Here is a 20,038-nt window from a genome sequence, read left to right as displayed (position 1 = left end):
ACAAGAGTCATTTCAATAGAGTTGAAATGACTTAAGTTCATGGTAGGACTGTAACTTAAAATCGGAGAGAAACATGGTGGAGGGGAAGGGAGAGAGCCTCATTTGCTGAATCTGTAACTGTGGAAATAGTTTTCTGTAGTAGCTGCCATGCCCCAAAACTGCTTTCTGTCCCCACTGGGTCAGAAGAGAAATACTAAAGTGACACTGTATGGCTTTCAATGAGCTAAAAGGAAATGGAAACAATCCAACAGGCACATTTCAAGTTACAAAATGCCTTGATGTAAAATGATAATAAAAATGATGACGTTCCCTGAATGTGCACAGTGAAATATTCTTCCGGTTGCTGTACTTTTTATTTAATTGTTTGATCATCTCTCAATGGAATACCTGAGTCTCAGCCAGCCAGGTCCTCTGTGCAGTTATGAGACAGGTTTTCTGAAGTCAGGACCCTGACTCTCAAGTGCACATATCGGCGCAGTAAACTATGGCGTGAATCTTTAAATCTGTGTTCAGGGGACAGTTTGCCATGCTCTTTTCGATACACATCATACATCAAATATACCATTGAAGGCCATTCAGTTAATCATTGCTCTAAATATATAATTTCTAATAGAAAGAATGAAAGCTCAATGATGCTAAAGTAATGTTATGAAAAATACATATTTTAAGGTAAATTCTTTAATTACTGATCCAGAAAGTGCTGTCAAATGGGTTATTTTCATCTGACTGTCCAAAAAAAAACCAGAAGATGAGAGAAAAAGAATTATCATACTAGTTCTATAACTGAAAAATTGAGAGATTTGGCTTAGAGACGATCCTCCCCAAATCACATATCACATGGATGTGTCATCTACAGGTCAAAACAGAAGGTGGTTTTAGGATAGGCACAGACTCCTTTAAGCACTAAAGGGAATGACACAAACTATGGGGAAAGGAGGGAGTGTCTGGGCTCTCTCTCCCTCCCTCTCTCTCTCTCTCTCTCTCTCTCTCTCTCTTTCTCTCTCTGCTTGTTTACACCAGGTACCACCAATTTAACTTTTTTCTACAGTAATAAAAACTGACATCTTTACTGAAGTTTATTGACAAAATAAATATAAAAACAAACAAAAAATTTGGGGAAAATTCCATTTTAAAGGCCTACAAGCAGCTTTCCTGTATTTTAATGTCAAAGTACAATCTTCCAATCTGTAAAGATGCAGACAATTTTTAAAAGGCTAAAGACAATATTGCAATAGAGGATTTTACAACCAAACTCATAAAAGCGTGGGCTACCAATTAATGAAATTACTTGGAGAGGAACATGACAATTGGTGTTTTGTGTCCTTCATTGAAAAACAGTATAAAGGAAGAGTAACAATAAAGCAGTGCTGCCAAAAGAGAAAGAAAGGGACTGGCATGACTCAGAAAAAGGTAGGGTCTCATTCCTGCCCCAAGACACCTAATACTATAGAAACCTGGACTATTACCTAACTCTCTGAGCCTCAGTCCCTTCACCAGCACAAGGTGGAGAATTATCCCTACCCTCCCCCTTCATAAGTTATTTAAAGGCTCAAGTGAGATAAAGTATATGAAAGTCTTTCACTAAAAACAAAACAACAAAACAATGTCAATTTTGGAATTTACGAAATTTACAGGGTAGGAGTCTTGGACAGGTCAAACTCACAAAAGTTAATGATAAAATAATGATAATAATAGCTTAACCCCTCAAGGATTCATATAAGTACTGCATGCAATAATATATTTGCAGTTTTAAATACCTGACTTTTGAATGGATCAAACCAAATTAGCTATGCACAGAAAATCTCCCTAAAACATTAGAGTTGCAAAAGTAAGAGTTAATGCCCTCGGTTTTTGGTTTTGGCATCCTCTATGTCCACTTTTACCACTTCTTTCGGATCAAGTTGTTTTGTTCTCATGTTGAGTGGATTACGTAAATTACAAAGGAACTAAAGGATCTATGAGCCCAATAGGGCTTCCTTACCAAATCCACGGATAAGAAGTACATGGTACAATCGGTGAGGGGATTGTCAGGGAATATGCCGGAGGCTGGGATGGAAGATGTGCTTATTTCCACTAAAGAATTACAAAGAAAGCTATCTTGGTGGCCCCTGGCCACTAGCCATAAACACATATTGTTGATGACTTTGGCTGCTTTTTGAGAATTTAAAATGATCTGCCTTCTCTCATTTGAAGGGATTTGATACTAAGCCAAGAGGCTTAAAAGTCCCCCAAATGCATTTTGTTTTTGTTTTTATCCATTCAAAAATAAATCACTGCTTCCATGAAACTTGCTGTGAAATCTAAGCAAGCTACCTCAAATCTCTGAGGCTTAATTTTTTTTGTATTTGTTAAATTAAATGTGTGCTATTCTTACTTGTGAAGATCAAATTCAATAACATACAGTATTTTGCAGTTTGTAAACAACTATGAAGTTATAAAAAGCTAATATTTTATTATTGGTAATAACACCTTGGGGCGTTGAATTTTAGAGTCATAAGAGAGCTAAGATTATTTAACTCAATCATTTTGACGAAAGAGCTTGTGGGAGTATTTCTTTGGTAAAAAGCCTTAAAATCCTCAAGTGAACCTTGGTGGGGGGTGGTACATCATTAGTGAACCTTGGGGAGGTGCGGTACAAAGCAAAGGACAGCAATAACTATGCCAGAATTCAGCACAGAGAACAGTTAACCCAGAACTGTGTAACCATAATAGCATCAATGGTAAACATTTACTAAGCTCTAGGCTATGGCAGGCTCATATGATATCCTCTACGTAACCTCACAACAACACAAAGAGGTAGGTACAACAATTATTCCCATTCTACAGATAAGCAAACAGGGGCATGAAAAGGTTAAATAACACGATCACAGTCACATAGCTAGTGAGTGGGGAGCCACGTGTGACTCCAGGGAGTCTGGATCAGCACTTACAGTGTTCGCCATCATACTATGTTGTCCCTGAAGTTTTACTTGGCCTAGATGATGCAATCAGGGAGGGCTTTTCTGTGGTGGCGCCCTCAAGGGTGGCAGCGTGAGCTTGAGATAAATAGCAAAAGATAGCAATATCTAAGCTGACTTCAAACTGCCTCGACAAAAAAGGTGAGGGGGTTGGGAAGCCTCTTGGAAAAGAAAGTTTGGGGTACATACTGAAAACCAGTCAAAACAGCAGTGAAATCACTTAATGAGTTCCTTCTTTCTAATAAAAGGTACTTTGCCAGAATCCCTGACACTCCTGGTGACATAGTCATCGAAAGGCATGAATGGGGAAAAAGTGAGGAAGGAAACTGAGAACTCAAGCAGACAGCACCCCGCAGAAGGGCTGGCCACAGCCTACTGCTGCCCTCACTGGGCATATATGTACAGCATGTAAAACAGGGGCTTTGCTACCTGCCAATGGATCTTCACAACTAATAAATAGCCTTGATGCTTGTTGTTCTGTTCTTGGCATGTGTATCTAAGGGAAACCCGTTCCCTGGCCTCCCACACAGTGACGACTGGATACACACAGCCTGTGGCTGACTATTTAAAGGACTATATGTTGAGGTAGGTTCCCTCTATGCCCACTTTCTGGAGAGTTTTTCTCATAAATGGGTGTTGAATTTTGTCGAAAGCTTTCTCTGCATCTATTGAGATGATCATATGGTTTTTATTCTTCAATTTGTTAACGTGTATCATGTTGATTGATTTGTGTATATTGAAGAATCCTTGCATCTCTGGGATAAATCCCACTTGATCATGGTGTATGATCCTTTTAATGTGCTGCTGGACTCTGCTAGTATTTTGTTGAGGATTTTTGCGTCTATGTTCATCAGTGATAATTGGTCTGTAATTTTCTTTTTTTGTGATATCTTTGTCTGGTTTTGGTATCAGGGTGATGGTGGCCTCATTGAACGAGTTTGGGAGCGTTCCTCCCTCTGCAATTTTTTGGAAGAGTTTGAGAAGGACAAGTGTTAGCTCTTCTCTAAATGTTTGATAGAATTCGCCTGTGAAGCCGTCTGATCCTGGACTTTTGTATGTTGGAAGATTTTTAATTACAGTTTCAATTTCATTACTTGTGATTGGTCTGTTTAATCACTTCATTGTACAGCAGAAACTAACAAAACATTGTAAAGCAATTATACTCCAATTAAAAAGAAAAAAGTGGGAAGTAAAGGACCATATGTTTCTGATTTAGATAAAAGATGAAGTTTGGAGTACAAGCGAGCTAGGTCTACCGGAACAGCAGATTCAGAGCAGCCCCCAAGCACATTTTCTCCCTAAATTCAGGTGTATATAGCATTTATAATTTGAGAGTACATCATCACCACAAAATTAAAAATAAAGAAAGGAAGCAAGCAAGAGGGATTCTTCCATATGGTAGAACTATTGAAAAAGAATACCAATATGAAGAATGGGAGAAAAAGTCCAAAACCATAAAATAGGAGTTCCATAAGGAAGAAAACGGCAAATGAACAATTAAAACTCATTTTCCCAACATCACAAGAAAATCCCCCTTAGCTAAATAAAAACTTGACTCCTCAGATCAAACAGATTCACTGAATGCTGAGTAGAAATACTGGGGTGAGGGTGAGGGTGAGGGAAGCTGTATCTAGAAACAGTGTAGTAAAATTGCTGAATCCCACAAACAAAGCTTACAGATCAAACAAGAAAAAGTTACTAAATTGGAAAAAGAATCAGACTGGCATCAGATTTCTCATCTGCAACCCTAAAGACTGAATGATACAAAGTAATAACATAGAAATCTTTGTTGAATATTGAGGTAAAGAACATTTGACCCTAGAATTCTACTGCAGCCAAACTTTTACTTAAGGATGAAACCAAAAAAAAAAAGTCATTTTCAGATATGCAAGGACTTAGAAAATATATCATCCACGTAGCCTTTCCCAAATAAACAAATAAGTAAGTAAATAAATAAATAAATATTTTACAAAGTACTGTAAGAGGAAGAAATTTAAAAAAAAAAAGGACATAAAAGAACCAATATGATGAACTCAAGAAAAAGAAATAGCAAACAAGAAACAATGCAATAAACAAAAGCTATAGTTTATTAATAATGTGATGGTACAATTTAATGGAGAAATAATTCTTTAAAAAGAGGTGTTATAAAGTTTAAAATATTGCAACACATTCTCCAAACTGTGTTAATAATACTATAGATGAGGCAGGAAAAGGAGTGCTCAAACTTCATATGGTGTATATATTAGGAGTGGGGCACATATGCGTATCATAATTTTTCCTTGATAGAGAAACATGTTTGAAAATATTTACTCCATATTGTTTGATTTATTTACATTACTAAGAAAAAACATGCATTACTTTTTAGATGTACAAAAAATAAATAAGCGTATTTCGGCTTTGAAGGAATCACTAAGGTTCTTGATGGGAAAGATAAAATGGGATAAAAACTTCCACTGACTCAGAAAGAACCGACTTAAGTTTCACTTAATTTGGGCACAGGAAATTTTCTGAAATATGCAAATATTGTAAATTACTCCCAATAAAGAAACTCAGGAGCTAAAGCAAATCTAACCTCATTGGTTAGTTCAACACACAACAGAACTGACCGCAACCTATTTCCCCATAAGATTTTCTTGTCCAGCAATCAGCCAAACTTTCACTGCAGAATACATGCATGTGTCCTAGATTATTTCGAAAGAGTAGCAGCAGTGGTAATTGAGTTGATATGGGTGAATGAGCCTGTGTGTGCACACATACTCCACTATCGATCCCTGGGAAAGGGTTTACCTTTTAAAATAGATTCTTAAAAAACAAGGAAGAGAAACTATGACATTCAAGAGAAAGGGTCAAATTACTAAATGAAACATTGGAATAGTCCCTATCGGCTGTGGCCTGCTACTTTCAAAGAAGTTTGTATAAGTCTAGACACCAAAAATAGCTCATTTCTCACCTGAATACCCAATCAGAGGATGATTCAGAGCGAAAGGCAAACAGGAAAACTCCGACATTCGCTTCTAGAAAGTCACACCGCCCGGAGGCTGTGACATGCCTAAGAACCCACCAGCCCTGCTAAACATAACACTCCTCTACATGTGTGGACCGTAAAAGGAGGAGATACTCATGAAGCAAGCGGCTGCTGCTACTGTTGTTGCCAGGGTCACAAATAACCCTACAAATCAACTAGGGCCCCTCGCGAACACAAGACCCAAAGGAACAAGGCAAAGGGCCAGGAAGAAATAAGCATCACGGTCACTGCCCTGGTATGTTTTCATGGATCAAGATATTCTTATATCCTCACTACACAGGAAGGGTAAGCACTTCAGAGTGGATTAAAGTTTTTGCTGAGCATTTTGGTTTTGCTCTGACAATATCGCATCTCTACTCTTAATTTTTGTAGACTGGATCTCCTTTTTCACCCAGCCTCTTCCTTCCTCACCCCACTACCAGGTAGCAGAAGGGATGACTTCTATGGTAGGGTATGTCCAAACCATATAAATAAAGCAAGGCCTGCTGCCTATTTCTGTGAGCTCATGAATGAATGTGCCCATGGAGGGGGCCTGAGTTCTCTACGTCTACAGGTAAAATTCTGTCATTCCATACCTGTGATCATGATAGCACTAGACTAAGGGTCACAGGACACAGATTTCAGTTCCAGTTCTACTGAAACATCAATAGATTTTTAAGCTATTACTGATAAATGAAATACATAAAGTGAGTAAGTAGATAAATGACTACAATCCACCATTCACCCTACACATCTATGAGCTTTGAAATTGTTTTCACAAGAGTAGAAATGACTTGGCCCACAAACTTTTGGACCCTGACTTTAAGACAAGACAATAAAGGATTTCAGAAGTTTCTCCAGAAACAGACTTATAGACATAGAGTACAGACCTGTGGTTGCCAAGGAAGGTTGGGGGAAAGGGGAGGGAGGGATGGATTGGTAGTCTGGGATTAGCAGATGCAAACTAATATATATAGAATGGATAAACAACAAGGTCCTACCTTATAGCACACGGAACTCTATTCAATATCCTGTGATACACCATAATGGAAAATAATATGAAAAAGAACATATAGATAACTGAATCACTTCACTGTATAGCAGAAATTAACACAACACTGTAAATCAAATCAACTATACTCCAATAAAATTTTTAAAAATTAAAAAAAAAAAGAAATCTCTCTTCTTCCTTCTCTTTTCAACAAACTCTGGGCATTTCCCCAAGTTCAGTGAATAGCTAGCTCACATGACACTGTTTTCATGCTCTCCTCAGAAAAGTGACCTCTTTCAGGAGTTTTATGGATCACCCCCTTGAGACAGACACCTCCTCTCTCTCTCCTGGCCTGACAGTTCCTTTGAATGCACATCATTTTCTAAGTGGGTAGGAAGAAAATCAGTATGAGGAAATCATAAAGGGACAAATTTCAGTTCAATAAGAGAAAGACACTTGTAATACCTGGAGTAACCAGCAATGGATGAGACAGTCTGTTTTCTGAGGTGGAGGGGCTGGAGGCACCCTAGCAAAGGCAGCCATCTGCCTGAAGGGATGGAAGAGCTGATGGGAAGTGGAAATGTAAAAGCCCAGGGTCACAGACACGTAAAAGCAAGCCACGGTCTGGGCCACAAAGAGAGAGGCAGAGTGAGGAGGTGTCAGCTGGTGGTCATGAAGAAAAAGTCAAGCAAACATGTCATAAAAAGGGGAAGTTAAGTATCGGGCACCTGAACTCAAAGCCATCAGGTATCAGCAGGTAAATCCCTGAGGAGCTCAAGGAAGTCTACCAGACAACTCAGAGCTATTTGCATAGGGCTTCCCACAAGGGCAACACATTTTGTCTGATGGTGTGTTAAAAGCACCACTTGGCACCCAACAACAGACCTGGGGATGTTAACCTGATATTTCAATAGTAACAAATACCTGCAATGATTTCAGAATATTCTTCAGAATATTCTGTATTCTTATACTTGTTGCTTTATTGCCTAAAATTCCATTCCCCCATTTGAAAATTAAGATCCTAATTAGCCATCAAAGTTCAGTTCAGTTGAAATTGTTTCCAAGAATCCTTCTTGCATGTCTCTAGACAGAGTTAATTTATTTCCCCCACCCTCCACCTCAACAAAGGACTAAGATTGTGCTTCTGATCAAAGCATGATGACTAAGGGATAATTTACTATGAAACACCTTAATTTAGAAGTTGGGTATATAGGCATCTTCCAAGCTTGAATCGGAGGTTGCATCTGATCTATTCCTTGGCCTTCAACATTGCCTCAGCTGTAGTAGTCACCCATAAACATTTTGTTAAATTGAAAAAAAATTAGGAGAGTCAAAAGACAGAAAAGGCACTTGAGTTATGATCTCTAATTCCCTTGCAAACCTGAAATCCTGTGACATATTCTGACCCTTTGAAACTTCTCTAAACAATGCTATATGCCTGCCCATTGGCTGGCTGAAATAGAAAGTAATTACCAACTGTGGCATGAGATCAAACAAAGCTAACAGTTCCAACGTTGAGACTCAGGGCACTAGACCCATGATGACAAGTTCTAAGGCTAAAAACCCCAGTGTATGTGTCTGACTTATAGAAGTTATTCAACTTATCATGAATGAATGAATAACGAATGAATGAAGTGACTGCTAAATGGTCACCCCAAACCTTACAGCCACTAGGCTCGAACTGATACTGACAGAAAAGAAAATCTCTCATTGATTTTCCAAGATTCATCTTTTCCCACAAAAATGAGAATTCTCAAAACAAGAATTCTTGACACTAAATATTTGCCTTTTGCAAAGGAAAAAGAAAAAAGTTTACAGCATACATCAGAAATTCAGAGACAAGCAAAACTCCCAACAACACCTGCTCCTTCCAAACAAAAGCATGTTACCCCCTCATCGGAACCTCAGAGTCTTGAGAGGCCTGAAGCAAAATCACGTGCACAGTGAGAGGAAGGACAGATAAAGAGTCAAGATTTCTCAAGAGTTCTGTCAGAAACGATAGGATCCACATCTTCTTGGGTCTCAGTTTCCTCACTTGTGAAGAGAGGGAATTAACTCATTCAGCAAGTATTTGAAAAGCTGTAACTAGATGTCTGGCACCAGGTTTAGACTCAATGATCTCTTAGGTCCCTTTCAGCTCTGAAAAACTTATAATTCTTAGAATCACACTTAATAGAGGTTCTTTTGGCTCTGACCTGAAGATCTGGCTGGAAACATAAACAGATTTCTACATAAAAACACACATTTACCAGCTATAATTTGGACCTGGCAACAGGAGTTTTCACCATTGGCTGGGAGAAAAATGTGCAGAATTTTCTCCTGTGATTACATTACTCTGAGTTCCATCGTAGCTCAAATCTAAAGTTGGGGCAAATATGGCCAGAGTGGGACCAAGCCTCTATCACATCACATCACCACCACACAAGGAAAGGACATGCCCATTTTCTTCTTCTTCTTTTTTTAAAATTGATTTATTTTATTTATTTATTTTTGGCTGTGTTGGGTCTTTGTTGTTGCACGTGGGCTTTCTCTAGTTGTGGCGAGCGGGGGCTACTCCTCTTTGTGGTGCACAGGCTTCTCATTGCGGTGGCTTCTCTTGTTGCGGAGCACGGGCTCTAGGCACGTGGGCTCAGTAGTTGTGGCTCGTGGGCTCAGTAGTTGTGGCTCGCGGGCTCTAGAGCACAGGCTCGGTAGTTGTGGCTCACGGGCTTAGTTGCTCCGCGGCATGTGGGATCTTCCCGGACCAGGGCTCGAACCCGTGTCTCCTGCACTGGCAGGCAGATTCTTAACCACTGTGCCACGAGGGAAGTCCCTGCCCATTTTCTTTTGAACTTGCCAACAATCTTCCACATATTCAATAACAACACACCTCTCCTACCAGATCTGCCCTTTTCCATTTGGCAAAATCTGTTTTATTTTTTTATCCTTCTTCCTTCTGTTTTATAGAACATAAGCCAACATGGCAACAGGCTTTTTGTTTATTTCCTTCCTTTTCAAAAACAAAGCATAGTTTGGATATAGTTAACAGGACAAGATCTATATAGAAAAAGACTTTTTGTAATTTTATGAAAGCCCCAGGTTTGATTTTTCTTAATGAAACCCTTGGCAAGCCTTATTATTATTCTTGTCACTGTTACTTTTATATGGCGACATTTATAACATCAAAATATCTGTAAGGTGATTACAGTTTAGTACATTCAAATCCATCTGTATTTCATTTAATTATTAGAGGTAGATACAGTTATCTTATCTTTAATTACAAGAAAAGTGGGCCTTAGGGTGACCTGGTCGAGATCACGTGACAAGAATAAGCTGCTCAACTAGTATCAAACACAACTCTTCTTGTCACAAGGTCAAGCAAACTTTTCAGAACTCAAGATTTTAAATGCTTACAAAATAGTTACATAACTATTCAAGAAAGAAGATAGACTAAACAAAGTGTTAATTGCATAAATTAAACAATATGCAAAGAACAGCCCTTACTAACATGTAAGTTTCATAAGGGCAGAACCCTGTTTGCCTTTTTTGCTGTAGAATACCTAGTGCTATAAAGGTGCCCACACAGAGCACAGAAATATTTGTTGAGTGAATTAATCATTTCTACCTTTGTCTCCTCTAACCTGAAATTTAAGAGAAAAAAAGACACAATGACCTGAACTATTTAAGCAGTTACTTTCTATGGCTTTTCCTCTTTAAAATTTATTATGGGGAATCTTAAACATATACAAAGGTAGAACAAATAATGAATTAAACCTCCATGCACCCAACAATTATCAACTCATAGCTAATATTTTCTCACTCAGTAGCTCCCTACTCTTACGATTCTTCTTTATTGGAGTCTAGTTGATTTACACTGTTGCGTTAGTTTCAGGTGTACAGCAAAGTGAATCAGTTATACATATATATATATACACACATATATACATATATATATATACATACCCACTCTTTTTTAGATTCTTTTGACTTTAAAGCAAATACCAGGCACTATTTACTTCATTCACCAATCTTGCCGACATTTCTCTAAAAACTAAGGATTTTTTTCTTTGACATATCTATAGTAACATCATCACCCCTAAAAATATGACAATAATTGTATGACAATATTATTTAGTTTTCCTTCCTGACATAACTGGCATTTAACTGCCTAAACAGTGGCAGCTGGTCACCAGTGGCTCTACATGAACACAGGCTGAGAACTTTTACTGTTGCTTCTGAATCTAGCCCTGAGTCACTTTGCTCTCAACACTCCCTGGAGCACAAATACTTCTAAATAGTCAACACATACCATACTGTGCACGCCTGACCTCACTCAGAAGAGAAAACCTAAGAAATTTTGCTGTTGCTTTTGCTAGAAAGATGTTGCTGACCAATTAGTACCCACAGTGACCAACCAGAACCTTAAAATATCATCCTTACTCATTTAGAATGCAACGTCTGTGGAAAGAGAAAAAAGGCAATAAAAAAGCCTGCTTGTGCGTCTCCAGGATAACAAGAAAATGTGGACTTCTCAAATGGCATTCCTAAAGAATGACTTTCAGTTTCAAAATAAAATTAGTAGGTAAAAGGATTTCCAGGGCTTCAGAGGGCAAGCCAGCAGAACTCTGGGAAGCTTGAGCTGGGCAGTTGGCATTAAAATGCCTTAGTGCTTTGTGAGGTGTAAAGCTCTCTCTGTAGGCTCTGGATAAATGTTCATCCACCACAGAAACAATCTCAGAATTCATGATTCCTAGCATGGCTTATAAACATGACTTCAACCCCAGATCTCACCTGTGCCCTGAAAGCACTGTCATCAAGGGGAGGTGGAGGAGGGAAGTTCCCAGAGCCCGATGGAGACGTACTGGAATCATCTAGAGGTGGAGGCGGGGGTGGAAGAAAATCACCTGCGGAAAGGAGACACACACATGAAATTAACACGGATGCAATACTATAGCACTCTTACAAACACAGACAGTCCCCAACTTATGATGGTTCCACCTATGTGCAAAAGCAACAGGCATTCAACAAAAAACGCACTTTGAATTTTGATCTATTCCTGGGGTAACCATATGGGGTGCAATGCTGTTGTGATGCTGGGCTTCGGCAGGCAGTCTCAGCTCCCAGTCAGCCAGGAGATCGCCAGGGTGAACAACCCATACACTTACAACCATTCTGTGCCCTCCCAACCATTCTGTTTTTCACTTTCAGTACAGTGTCCAATAAATGACATAATATACTCAAGTTTTTATTATAAAATAGGCTTTGTGTTACATGATTTTGCCCAACTGTAGGCTAAATGTAAGTGTTCTGGGCATGTTTAAGGTAGGCAAGGCTAAGCTATGATGTTTGGTAGATTAGGTGTATTAAATGCATTTTCCACTTAATATTTTCAAGTTACAGTGGGCTTTTCACGATGCAACCCCATCATAAGTCAAGGAGATTTGCATTAGCTGGCATTTTACTGCGTTGTAATTGGCTTTGACACATAATATTTTGTCCTGCACAGCAATTATTCCCTAAGTTCTCCTCAGTTAATTAGCATCCTTAACTTTCAGGAGAATGAGGACCAGACAGGATACTTAGAAGTGACATAAAGCTGGTGTAGAAGCGTGTCAAGTACATTTAGCCAGAACAGGGAAGGTGCTTGGAGCGGTGGATTACTGAGGTGTATTAGACTTGTTGCTTGTCCTCAATGAATTTTCAGTCAAGTAGAGACGGAAAAAAATGTATAAACAGGTAAGGTAACACAAGGTGTTACCTTTATTAAGCTCTACAAACTCTTTTGGGAGTTAAGATAAAGGAAAGCTTACATTCATTTGGAGTAACAAGGAAGCTTTAATGGAGAATTTAAATTGCCCCTGAACATTATGATGTAGATAGTAAGTTCATGCTAGACAGAAATAAAGGAAAACAGAGGCATAATGGTAAAAAAAAAAAAAAAAAAAAAAATCAGGGTCTAGAGAATAAAAAGCAAGTTACAATATAGCATAAACACAAGAATGTAAAATAACACTAGAAGGTTATAAAAATTAAAGCAGTATAAAAATAAGCTTTTAAGTGTGTTCCACATCTAGCATAGAGTTTGAATTTTATGGTGCATGCAGTGAGGATCCATTAAGGATTTCTGAGAAGGAAACACTTCTAAGAATATGATTTACTAAAGACTAATCTAAAAGTGTGTGCAGGACAAGATTAGGAGAAACTGGAATAAGAAACATCCAATTTGGAAATCTATACACTATCCAGGCTTTAGGATACCTAGGAAACCTAACATCGCTATGGGTTCTTGGTATGGAATCTTTTAAAATATTCTTTGCAAGAAATTCTATTAAGAAAAGGAAACCTTCATTTTCTGAAAAAAATTTCTCTATGTGCCCTTTTCCTTTTAGCAGTAATGTTTTAGACGAGTTGGGGAACTGTCCTCCTCTATGGATAAATAGTTTTTCCTTGCATTTCAGCTGTTCAACACTTAGTGGTATAGTCTCTACGACTCCATGAGTCACTGTTGGATAGTACCAAAACATCACAACTTCGGTCTTCAGAAAAGAAAGTCTAAATCTCACAGTGGAAGGATGGTGACTTGGACTGATTGTTCTGATACACCTTTGAGATTGTTCAATTGAGCTCCATTTGCCTTATAAATAACAGTCTCACACAGAGAACAGATTTGTGGTTGCCAAGAGGGAGGGGGCGGTGGGGTAGGGATGGATTGGGAGTTGAGGATTAGCAGATGCAAACTATTATAAATAGAATGGATAAACAGCAAGGTCCTACTGTATATAGCACAGGGAACTATATTCAATATCCTATGATAAACCATAGTGGAAAAGAATATGAAAAAGAACGCACATATATGTATAACTGAATTACTGTGCTCTACAGCAGAAATTAACACATTGTAAATCAACTATACTTCAATAAAATAATTTTTTAAAAAGTAACAGTCTTAGAGTTGGAAGAGTAGCTAACAGCTGTCAAGTCTAGCTCCCAGCCATATTCAGGCTACCAAGAAGTCAAACACACTATCTTTAGAGTACTCTGTTTTTTGGACTCTCACCATGCACCGGGCACTGTGCTAAGATTTTCCTAGGCTACCTCTTACGCCCACAACAACTCTCTATGCTGATGGTTCTGAAACGTTAGAGCTCACTAGGATCGCTGGACGGTCTGCTTAAAACACAGATTGCTGGGTCCCACCCCCAGAAGCTCTGATTCAGTAGGTCTGAGTCAGGGTCTGATAATCTGCATTCCTAATAAATCCCCAGGTGATGCTGGTGCTACTGAGCCTGGGACCATACTCTGAGAACCATTGCATTAAGCAAAGTGTCATAGTATTCCTACTTTGGACCCCACAGAATTGGAAAGGTTCAATGGCATGTCATATAGAAATATCTCTCTACTTCTCTCACCCTTCTGGGTGTGCACATCTGAAGATATATGTTGTCTATATCCTTATTAAAATTATAAGTCTCATAAATCTTTATGAACTCCATCTCAGAGTTCTAAACATTGGCTAGATACTAGAATCACCAAGGAATCTTATCTAAAAATGCCGATGCCCAAACTCTATCTCATACCAATGCGTTCAGAATCTCAGGGACGGGGAGAAGGGATGAGATGCCCGTATTCCTGTAAAACCCAGATAATGCTAATGTGCGGCCGGGACTGAGAAATTCACTGGCCTTCAAATAAAAACATGAAATACCTGTCAAGCAAAAAGGATCGTCACCAAGATCTTTTCTACCTTTACAAGTCATAATGTATGAGACGAAGCTCACAATGAAGTTTTAGGTGATCTGCAAAGAAGTCTAGGTTGATGGAGACTTGATGATCAAATTCTACTTCACAGCTTAATTTTCAGGTTCAAATGTTCTATCTGGACCTATGTCTTCTTCATATTCAATTTAAAAGAGAATTTCTCAGCACCTTCTTATACTTTACCAGATTCTTTATGTCATAGGAATTGTCAGAGCATTAAACAGTATCAGAACTGACCCAAATCTTGGAGATCAGATTATGAAGGTAGAAACAGAGGCCCACAAAAGACACAGGAACTGCCCAAATTCTCAGAGCAAACTTGTCTTAGAATAAAAAGTACACCTGCCTGTCTCTGAGGTCCCTTCCAACTATATCCTTCTTGACCCTAAACTTCTGTCATAGAAATTAAATATAGTGAGGTACAGGTTGATGAGAGTCCTGGGAGGGTGAAAAGGAACCAAGAAAGAAAATACAATGCATTTTTTTAAAAGAAATATCTTGAAAACAACATAAATCTAGACCATGTGTTCTAGGCAAGATTATGCAGATTTATTAAAGTCATAGTGATAACCTCATAATAAGTATCTGCTTATTTTAATCTAAGTTAGACCAAAGTTTTCCATCTTTCAAGCTCAATCATCATAGGCTTTTTTTTTTTGCGGTACGCGGGCCTCTCACTGTTGTGGCCTCTCCCGTTGCGGAGCACAGGCTCCGGACGCGCAGGCCCAGCGGCCATGGCTCACGGGCCCAGCCGCTCCGCGGCATGTGGGATCTTCCCGGACCGGGGCACGAACCCGTGTCCCCCTCATCGGCAGGCGGACTCTCAACCACTGCGCCACCAGGGAAGCGAAGCCCCATCATAGGCTTCTTGCTACATTGTTTAGAGTGGAGCTCACATTTTAAAAGGATGCGGAGGACTGGGAAAATGTAGAAAACAGACACACACACATGATAAAGGGATAGAAAATGGGTCCTTTGAAGGGAAGCATGACTAGTTAAGTCAGTTGCAACGAAAAACTCTTCGTAAAGAGTCTTAAATCAGACTAAGAACTATTATGAGAATTCTGACTTAAGGCTCACAATTTTCACAGGCAGGTCAACAGAGGGAAATGCCTCTAAGTAACAGTAAGTTCAGCATAAGAGAGAAGGTACAATTTCCATGTTTAAGGAAGATAACAGAAAGGGAAGAACAAAATGTGTGTATATAAATGTTGCGGGGGAAGATCCTTTTCTTTTCAGTAGATTTCTTCAAATGATGAAAGAGCACCTGGCTGAGATGCTTGCAGGGCAACCCTCCTAGAGGAAAAAGCACCTGGACGGAATCAGCTGTAGTATCTTACAACCAGCAATGCTAATGTAGACCTTCACATTAGTGCATGCCCTGCCCTCTGGGTTTGCTGGGGAAATCCAAATGAACTCCCAGACCCTGTGAATTACAGGGGCACTGAATAAATCAAACAGGCAAGCCAAAAATGGACACACATCAGGCAACTGGGGAATGCAGTGATACATAAAAGCTAAGAAAGAAATATTTGGTTTTATTAGGAGTAGAGTAGTCACAGACACATGTCTATAAACGTGGTTTCCTCCTAACCCTTTTCCTCACCATACAAAGCCTACCCAACGAGCAAAATACATTTATTCCTCAATTACCAGCTAAAATGATTTACTCCAAAGTTACACTGCTAGTGAAATACAGAGCTGGAAATGGATGCTCACAATGCCTTGGAGAGAAGCAAGAAAAGATCTTGCTTAATTTGCTCTATACCATCCCATCTCATTGAGCTAATATTCAAAAGGTTTTTGCTTTGTGCCAGATGTAGCACCATAAGACAGTTAAACGGTGAGTTCGGCAAATAAAGTCGTATATCCCTGATTGCCAAACACTACTTTATTCCAGTTGACATCAGAAAATAGCCCGTTATGCATACCATTAACTTGAAGAGAGTGAGGAAAAACTCCCAGAAACCCAGCTATTTATATTTTCTCAAGCTACCCTTTCTAGTCTAGGGGTAAAAAGGCAGTGGCACTGAGAAGCAGATGTGGCTACTTGATTGTAACTGAGTTATCACCCACTGTAGTTACCCCAATAACATGGCTTGGGCATATATAAAAGGCAGCTACCTGAAAACAGTTTGCTTAGCCCTTCATGATATGAAGGCCCCCATGAGAGGGAGAAAATAACAAGAATTTACCAACAAAGAAGATGGTAAGTTACTGGTTATGTATGATTGTAGTGCAAAAATACAAGGGAGTAATCAAACTCAGATCATCAACAAAGTCTGGATTCATTTACTATGGTTAAAAAAAAAAAAAAGCAAGCATCATTCTCCTTCTTCTTGATCCAAATATCCATGTAAACCTACATACACACACACATGCAGATTTAGATAACAGCCCTTTTTGTGCCTCATACAGGTTCTATCCCAGCATCTATAATACTTGATTGCATTTATGTGTTCATGGCCGTTCTCTCCTAGTAAGAACTGAAACTCCTAACAAACAGAGCCCACTCATAATTTATCTTTATATCCCTACCACTTGGCATAAAGTTTGGGTCATGTCATCCCTCAGTAAACATAGGTTGAAAAACTAATTGAATAAAAAGCCATTTAATCACGCAATTGCTTTTTTTGTTATTAAATGACCTGGTGTCTTAGGTGCTTTTCAAACATCAATGTTCAGATCACCAAAAGGATCTAGCTAAAATGCAGGCTCTGATTCGCCAGGTCGGGGGTGAGGCCTGAGATTCTGCATTTCTCACATGCTCCCAGGTGATGCTGATGTAGATCTGTGGACCGCACGTGAAGGGCTCTTGCAGTTGGCAGATGTTGGCTCTCTAACTTCCTTAAATGGAGATATTCTGGTTGTTTAAGGAAAATCTAAACTTTAAGGTAATTATAAATAAAATTACTTTGGAGCTCCTCAAATTAAGAATTTAAATTATGAGTACACAAGAGATTGGGTTGGAACACATACACACACACACACACACACACACACACACGAAATAAAAATAATTATGGTGACCAAATCATAAGCTTCAAGTAAAGACAGTTACTCTTTTCCATTAATAGTAACTAATAGAGAAAGGAAATACGTTCCAAAGAAAATAGTACAAAATTTCAAGCCCAAAAACTTAAAACACAAAGCCTAGCTCTACCCTTTACTTTGGAAAAGGCAGTGCTACCATCTCAGGTTCCGTTTTCCTCACCTATTAAATGAGTATAACAATAGCCACTTCACAGTGTCACTGCAGATCAACCCAGTTAAAACTCTGGAGACTCTGGACTTTTTTTTTTACTATAACCCAGAGTAAAGAAATAACCTTTTATATGATGATGCAAAACTCCTATCTGGACATGTGTAAGTACATGTATATCTGAAACAAGGGTTTCATGAAACCATACTTATTGCATGTAATCTACACTGACATTTTCTCTGTTATTTATTTACTTTAAAGGTGTTGTGTGTGACCCACTAAAGTGACTGTGACCCATAAATAGGTCTCAATCCACAGTTTGAACACTGCTAAGCTAAACTGTATGTAAGTGACTTGTACAATGTGTACATGATAGATGACATTTTTTTCTTTTCACTTTTGCACAAAAGAGCAGCTGAGTCTAAATTTGCCCACTCAGTAGAGAAGACCAAATCTGAGAAGATGAAGCTCTCCGAGCAAGGTTGAGAAAAGAGAACAAGTGAGAAGATAAAACAAACAGAACAGGAGTGAAAAATCTCTGTAAGGTGGTTGAGTTATATCACAGCTGTAGCATTCTCCTCATAAATGAGAGGCAATTTATTATGAAACCAAGCAACTGAAGACTTTGTTTACAATTTCACCCTCAAATCCATCTTCAGTTTGCATTAAAACAGATGTGTCACCAAGAAAACTCCATCAGAAAGCACACTGGGTAAAATCTTCTACAAATGAAGTATCAAGGTTTATGACATTAAGTAAATGTTATTTGTGTAATAACATATATACATATATGCCTGTAATATCAGGGAGTATCTTTTAAGTAGATTCCCAAGAAATTGTTAAAGGCAAGTTGCCTCTAAGATCAATTTTGCAACTGGGGAACAAGAGTGGAAGAGAAACTCACTTTTCGTTATACAAGTTTCCAACCGGTCATTGTTCTACCCACTTATTTTAAAGTAACACATACACACAATTCAAAAGAGAATTTTCAGGACCTAGAAATGTGTCGTAAGTTTTTAAAAGCCACCAGGAAATACTGGGATATGGCAGAGATCAAGGAACCATCGAGGATAAGTCCCATTTAATGCATCACCTCCCAGTCTTCTCCCAATCTAGTTACTACTCATTGGTTGTAACTAAAAATAGGAAAGGAGTTGCACCGATTTACTCAATGTGTGGCTCCTATTAGAGATAGGATAAAAAGCCTGCTTATTCCCAGACCCCAAGCCTAGGCACCATCTCAGAGTGACCACACAGACCTCTTTCTTGGATTAAGCACTCATGGAGCTACTAATAAGGCAGCTCCTGAATTTCCATTTTTTTCCTGTTCTTTCAGTGTGCAACCCCTTTGAGAACTCACGGGCAGAAGTGATAATTATCAGGGAAAGGTTGGGCATCCCTGGTTCCCTGTCCTCACTGTCATCAAAATAGCAACAATACTGCCCCCCTTAAATGACACATCGTCATCTGTAAATGAGAAGATATGTGAGCTCAACCAAGTAGCTTCAGTTCTCTAGTTCTCACACGAGACATTTTTGGAGTTCATGCTTTTTTTATATATAATTATATATTAGAAGAGAAACCTTTCTACTTTTCTTCCATTTTTGTTTTCTGCTGCTTAACTAAAAAACAAATAAACAAATTTTTGATTCTGATAGTACTTAATTTTCTAAGTCATGTTATTTAAATGAAAGGTCAAAATTAAAGAGTGATGGAACACAATAATGGTATAAGATGATATAAGAAATTCAGCACTCTTGTATGCTACTTATATATAAATAGGAGTGTTAAAGATAAAACTTTCTCAAGAAAATTTGGCAACAGGTATCAAAAGCCTTAAAAATGTTTATACACTTTACACTTTGATGCAGCAATACCACTTATAATAAATTATCCTACTAAAGCAGTGACTAAAGACTATACAGGGAAGCATGTTAAAGAATCTTAATCACAGTGAAATACAATGGAAATGATCAGACTATTCAGCGATAAAATTGGGGTAAAAAAAATCAATTGAAGTCACTCACACACTGGAAAACTGTGTTGCCATCAAAATGATGATGTTGATCTAGATCTGACATCTATTTAGCTATTGACTGGATGCCTTCTATGTGCCAGGGATTATTTTAGACACCAGAAGGAAACAT

General features: G+C 38.6%; 1 protein-coding gene across 3 annotated transcripts in view; it reads right to left on the bottom strand.

Moving 5' to 3' along the window:
* The window catches only part of LPP (LIM domain containing preferred translocation partner in lipoma), a 625,613-nt gene that overhangs the window by 369,536 nt on the left and 236,039 nt on the right, over positions 1 to 20,038 (bottom strand). For all 3 annotated transcript variants that reach the window (XM_024767394.1, XM_024767403.1, XM_024767412.1), the window contains one exon: positions 11,723 to 11,835. In XM_024767394.1, coding sequence (XP_024623162.1) covers positions 11,723 to 11,835 — 113 coding nt within the window. The remainder of the gene's footprint in view (positions 1 to 11,722; positions 11,836 to 20,038) is intronic.

The sequence above is a fragment of the Neophocaena asiaeorientalis genome, unplaced genomic scaffold (assembly GCF_003031525.2).
Source record: "Neophocaena asiaeorientalis asiaeorientalis breed wild unplaced genomic scaffold, Neophocaena_asiaeorientalis_V1.1 scaffold225, whole genome shotgun sequence".
In the NCBI taxonomy this organism is placed as follows: domain Eukaryota; kingdom Metazoa; phylum Chordata; class Mammalia; order Artiodactyla; family Phocoenidae; genus Neophocaena; species Neophocaena asiaeorientalis.
This window is presented reverse-complemented; position numbering and strand designations above follow the sequence as displayed.